Source organism: Synchiropus splendidus, chromosome 1 (assembly GCF_027744825.2).
Source record: "Synchiropus splendidus isolate RoL2022-P1 chromosome 1, RoL_Sspl_1.0, whole genome shotgun sequence".
In the NCBI taxonomy this organism is placed as follows: domain Eukaryota; kingdom Metazoa; phylum Chordata; class Actinopteri; order Syngnathiformes; family Callionymidae; genus Synchiropus; species Synchiropus splendidus.
In genome coordinates, this window is record NC_071334.1 from 28,353,520 (window position 1) to 28,359,253 (window position 5,734).

At 40.5% G+C, this 5,734-nt stretch overlaps 1 protein-coding gene across 1 annotated transcript; it reads right to left on the minus strand.

The window, feature by feature from the left end:
- On the minus strand, positions 1-4,287 carry ghitm (growth hormone inducible transmembrane protein). The gene is made up of 9 exons (XM_053882562.1): positions 4,208-4,287; positions 3,766-3,919; positions 3,192-3,294; positions 2,984-3,095; positions 1,810-1,951; positions 1,632-1,740; positions 1,352-1,540; positions 913-1,084; positions 1-844 (listed from the first exon to the last, which is right to left on the minus strand). The coding sequence occupies exons 2-9, from the start codon at positions 3,895-3,897 to the stop codon at positions 760-762; spliced, it is 1,044 nt and encodes a 347-aa protein (XP_053738537.1). The 5' UTR covers positions 3,898-3,919; positions 4,208-4,287; the 3' UTR covers positions 1-759.
- Between the last annotated feature and the right edge of the window lie 1,447 nt (positions 4,288-5,734).

A 5,734-nucleotide genomic window follows, 5' to 3' on the forward strand; every position in this document is an offset into this window, starting at 1 on the left:
AGTCAACAATGATAAAGTTTAAACTTTAATGATGAGCTGAACCACGAAAAAGGAAAAAGAAATAAAAAAAAAAAACAGTTAACATTCAGCTGCTATGACTCTAGAAAGAAACCTCATACCACACACTTAGTATATCATCATATAGCAAGTACAGCCTTCTTTTCAACCTTTTAACAACACACCTTTACAGACTGGCTCTCTGTGATTTTGGTCTGCTTGCTGGATTTACCGAGAATTCATTTTCCTTTTCCTGCCTCACTGCAGTAAATATGCATGTCTATACATTATTTGGACAACTGTGTTTGTGTTTTATTATTGAGAAAGGACTTAGTGATCCCTGTGAGCTTGAATGGCACTATATAAATCAAATTAGTTATTAAAATAATACAAATCCAGTGGGTGTAAATCCCTCATCCTTCACACATTTAATGACAGAAACAGCATTGTGAGGTGCAATATGTTTATTTTCTCTTACAATTTCTCAAAACAAATATTGTTTAAGTGCAACGTCAGAGTAGATGGAACTTTGATTTCTGAACTATATCTGGGTCACAAAAACATAAATCGGCAAGAAAATAAATAAAAACTAGGAGGATTACAACTGAAGAAGCAATGAAACGTGATCCGGAGCAGTCAATCCAAGCCACAACTTTCCACTGTTGATCCAAGAAGTGCCATTCCACCTGCAATACCTGTTAAAATCTATTGATGTAAGCTGAGAGCCCAGTAGACAGTTAAAGGTCAGGACATTGCTGGTATTCACTTCCTTCTGTTCCCTCCACCGGCCAGAATCATCACCAGCCTCATGAAGATGTTGAGTGTGTCCATGTAAATGCCCATACACCTTCAGAGAAAATCACCTGGTGAGAACCTCTAAACCACATGTGGTCAGTACATGATGGTGGAACTTACGCATTGATGGGGTCGAATTTCTGCACACCATAGAGCGGGTGAGTCTCCGCCCTTTTGACAACCTTCTGTGTGTCATAGAGGAGGAACATGCTGAAGAGGACCAGACCCCCGTAGATGGCCACAGAGTACAGACCGGCTCCAAATGCTGAGGTAGGGGGGAGGAACATGGACCCTGAGGAGACAGAGATGGTTAGGATGGAACTGTGAGGGTGTTTTTAAGTTTTCATTGCATATAAGCATAACAAAAGATGACGTCTTCTGTGAAAGTGATAAGGCCGGAAACAGAAATGCTACAGGTACAGCTAAGAAGAGAAAGATGATATAAAAATAAAACACCATTTATTGGATAATGACATTCATGTTACCAAAAGATCAGACCTATTGTAGATCACAAATGAGACACACTCTAAAGGATGAGTTATGAGTAAATTGTACTGACCGATGGACGAAGCAAAGACAACTCCAAATCCCACAGCAAGAGGTCCACCCATGTTGAGGAACTTCTCACTGGGGGCGCACATGGCCACGGTGGACAGACCGCCCACGATCCCTGCTGTGTACCAGGCAGCTCTCAACATCAGAGGTCCACCCAGGAGCGTGAGAGGGGCGATGACAGCCCCCATCACACCTGCAAGGGACAACATAATCAACCTACAACACAACCTACAGCACTTTTGAACTTCAAGGTCAGTGAATGGACTCAGTAAAAGATGACAAACCTGCATGCAACATCCAGGCGAGATGCTTGGGAACCGGACTGTGCTCATAGGAAATGGAGCGCACCAGCATTCCAGCACCGATCATGGCTGCAAATGTTGCTCCAATCGCCTGAGATGCATACATACACAAGTCAGTATCATAAAATGACATCGCCATCATCTTTATTTGGAAACTCACAAGCCAGGATCCTCGCATCATGAGGCCCAGCAGTGCTGGGGTCCGGCTAACTGCTACGGCAGAAAGTGCTGTCAGTCCAACACTTCCTGCGAAATACATGTAGGTGGAACTGATCCGGTCTTTCACATACTGAGGCCAGATCCTGCAGGAAGAAATGACACTCTATTGTACTTGCAGATCAACAATCCTATCAAGTAAGGACATATTCAATAAGAGTGCACAATCTAAAAATAAATAAATAAATACAATCAAATATATCGCAGCTGACCGATCCCACCTCGACTATTGATCTAGACATTATGAATCATGTTAATGATAGAGAATTCACAGGCTAAGTTAGCAGGCTACAGTCTACGAAAACTGTAATGTCATGCTGTGAGACTGAATCCAAGGGATTATTTGTGCTGCTCAGTGTTTACAGAAAGTGTCCAACACCAATGGATTTTTAAGGGCTGCAGAAGAAAAAGTGGACATAGCAATGTTACACTGGGAATTACAAATGACGCCATTACAGTCACAGATCCGAGTCCGGGTCTCCTCACTTTCAATGGCTGGTACTTTTGTAATATCCTTCTAAAATTGAAGGCCTAGCGGGCCACCGTCGTGGTCGAGCAAGTGAAAATACTTTCAGCCATTTGCCTGTGAAGCACTTTGGTAATAGCATTCTAAAAAGTATGCTGTGATATTATTATTATTAATTTATTTTTTATTATTATTATTGGTACTAGTAGTCGTAGTAGTAGTAGTAGTAGTAGTACCTTTAGGTAACAGTTTTTTTCAAAGAAATAGTCAACTTTGATGTCACTATTTCAAAGGATTGTAGCTCCAAAACAGTTAGCTGGTGGACTATCACAGCAAACAGAATCACTGTCACTAAGCGCTTTGATATAAACACACCCACAAATGTTGCTAAGATTGAGCTTACAGGTGTCCATCATCTGCTTGTGTATAGTAGTGACTACATCAGGCTTCATATTTTCAGAATGATGATGTTCTTCTATATTGTATGGTAATAGTTTCTGGTGATGACAGAGGAGTCTGACTGTGTGTTATGCAACTGAAAATAATCAACTGTGGAAAAAAACAGCAGTGTAGGATGCTGGATATGTTCTGAACATAACCCAAGATTTCAGGGTTGACTCACTGTTACTTCACAAACACACTGCTTACTCACATTGACTTCTCGAAGGCCCCAACCTCATTAGACATGCCGAGACCGTAGTAGCACAAAGCCCCAAGTCCAACTGCAGCGCCACCGGCCAGAAACAACCTGCCCATGCTGTCAACTACAATGAAAAAAAAAAAACGGTTTGAATTATTTAACTGTGTGTTCCACTGAGACTACAGAGTAAACAAAAGCTCGAATGATATCAAGTGTTTACTTTTGATTGCTGTATCAGTTGCAGGTTCAAAAGCAGCCTCCTTCAGCTGGTCTTTGGTGGTCCTTGCCCGGCGGATACCAAATCTTGCCTTTGAGGAGAGGTTCTGGAGAGACACAATTTCAGCATTTAACTTGAAGACTGGCAGCTGCAAGGTAAGCTTTACCGGACAGTTGTGAGGCCTATAACAATGTATGGTTTAGAGACAGTAGCAGTGACACAAAGACAGAAAGCAGATGCTCATAAGAATAACAATTTGAATGTATTGCTGACAGTGGTAGGTGTGTGAGAAGAAAGACAAACAACTGTTATTCAGTGAAAAAAGTACATTACGTGCACTGAAGGTAAGATTCAGAAGACAATGTAATAATATATGGGTATACAGTCTTGCAACATCATCATGAGAATCCTATGGTGAAACTAAAGAAAGCAGAATTATTTCAAACATTGTAATATTGTTGAAAGTATAAACAGAAACTGAAGACGAATCGGTATGTTAAATAACAAGATGAACAAAACTCATTCAGCCAGAATCGCGACTCATATCTAGGTGTGAGTAGTAGTGACATCTACGTACCTGTTGTGGCCTGAACACAGGGGTCCAGGTCTTCATGGTGGGAGCCCTCGGGGTGAGGGGAGCTTGAGTGAGGGCATGACGGATCCCCGTGAGGGGCACACTCCTCAGGCAGGTCAACCTTGCCACCAACATGGTCTTGGCGCTGTGTCACTATCTGAGAAGATAAAAGAGGCGTTGTTTAGTCCCGGGCCGGTCTTTGAACACGTAATACAATTAACTTGGCAACAGGATGTCGTTATATAGACTTGAAATTAAAGACGCAGTTGAATGCAGTTGAATTACGTCGCGACGTTAGCTTGTACAAGCGTGACTATAAAAACCAACGTTTCAATCTAAGCGGTAAAACAGTCTCAGACACACCACGTTAAACATGTATCAACAAAAAATAGAGACAAAACGACCATGAATGTAACTAGAATCGCTTAAGATAAAGGCAACTTACGAGCAGCGTTCCTTGTTCACCTTCCACACACAACTGCGCAGTTATCTGACGCAATTGTTTTGCAACCTTCCTGAAAATTCTCGATTACGTCATCAATAAGCGACGTGGTTGACGGGAGCTGTAGTTTTTTTGTCTTTTTTTTTACAATGAACGTTGTACAAACTGGTGCGTGTAAAGGACGTTTGTGGACTTTCATAACGATTTTGCAACAATGCTGATGTAAGTGTATTAACATATTAATAAATCATAAAAAAGGCGAGCAGTCCACGTATCTCACCAGAAACAAACGACTTATTGTTTTCGTCACATAAATTATTAATATGTTTTTTTTTAATTACAACATTGAGATGGGTAATAAATGTGAAACTGAACCAAATAAAAATGTTAATATTTGTCTGCATTTTAAGCCTCTTGGCCAGTGCTGTGATTTCCCGTAATTTGACCTCTTTGAAAATGTGATTAGCAAAACAACTGGGCTGATAATAGTTGATACTCCTGTTAGTTTTTTCCCCCACAGTTGCCGTTATATCCCCCTCCTTCACCTTCGATCCATCCTCGTCGACTTAAATTCATCATCACTAGTGAAGTTTCCCAACGATATTATTTTATTGTATTTCGCAAAAAGCGAACGATTTAAGGAATTATTCAAATTAATCATTTAAATAATTCAGGATAATTTGTTCGAAACGAAAATAACAAGAAAGTGAGACAAATAAATATCATAAATCTAATAATACACGGAATACTACTACTACGAATAATAATAATAATAAAAAATGTTTAAAACACAATTGGGGCATTGCAATTCATTCTATGCACAGCTGGGGGCGCCATTGCTTTGATTGTTTCACAAAAAAGGGATTTACGGCTATAAATAATCTCACCAGTATTGAACTTACCAAAGAAGTAGAATAACTTATAAATACCGCATTCAAAAATATCTCTGACTCAAAACATTGACGAATTTTGAAAGGAGAAAGGACTAGAAAGATCATGAGCAACTGATTATAATAAAACATGACTAAAAAGACATAACAAAAACTGACAGACACAAAAGGAAACCAATGCATCGGCATCTGAGGTAAAAAAAAAAAAGCAGCACAGACAAAATGTGAAACAAAGCAATGCATTACATGCTGTATATTTACTGTCGGAAAAATTTGCTGGTGCACGGGTGAGAAATAATAACTGTTCCTCAAGCGCTACCTTTCAATCTTTCCATAATGTAATGATGCTATAGTACATGCAACACTCACAGAACACTATAAACCATCCAGCCATCCTCATCCAGTTGTCTGTTGCCGGGTCACCGGGACAGCAGCTTACAAACATCATGCAAATCGTTCTCCTCCCTTGCAACATCCACCAGCTCCCAGGCCAGTGAATAGATTTAATCCCTCCACCTGGTCGTGCCTGAAACACCTCTGCAGGGAGGCGTCCAGGGGGCTGTCCGAACCATGCCCGAGCCACCTCAGCTAAAACTGTGATAGATATAAGTGTCAAATGCTCAGTACAAGTGCCATAACA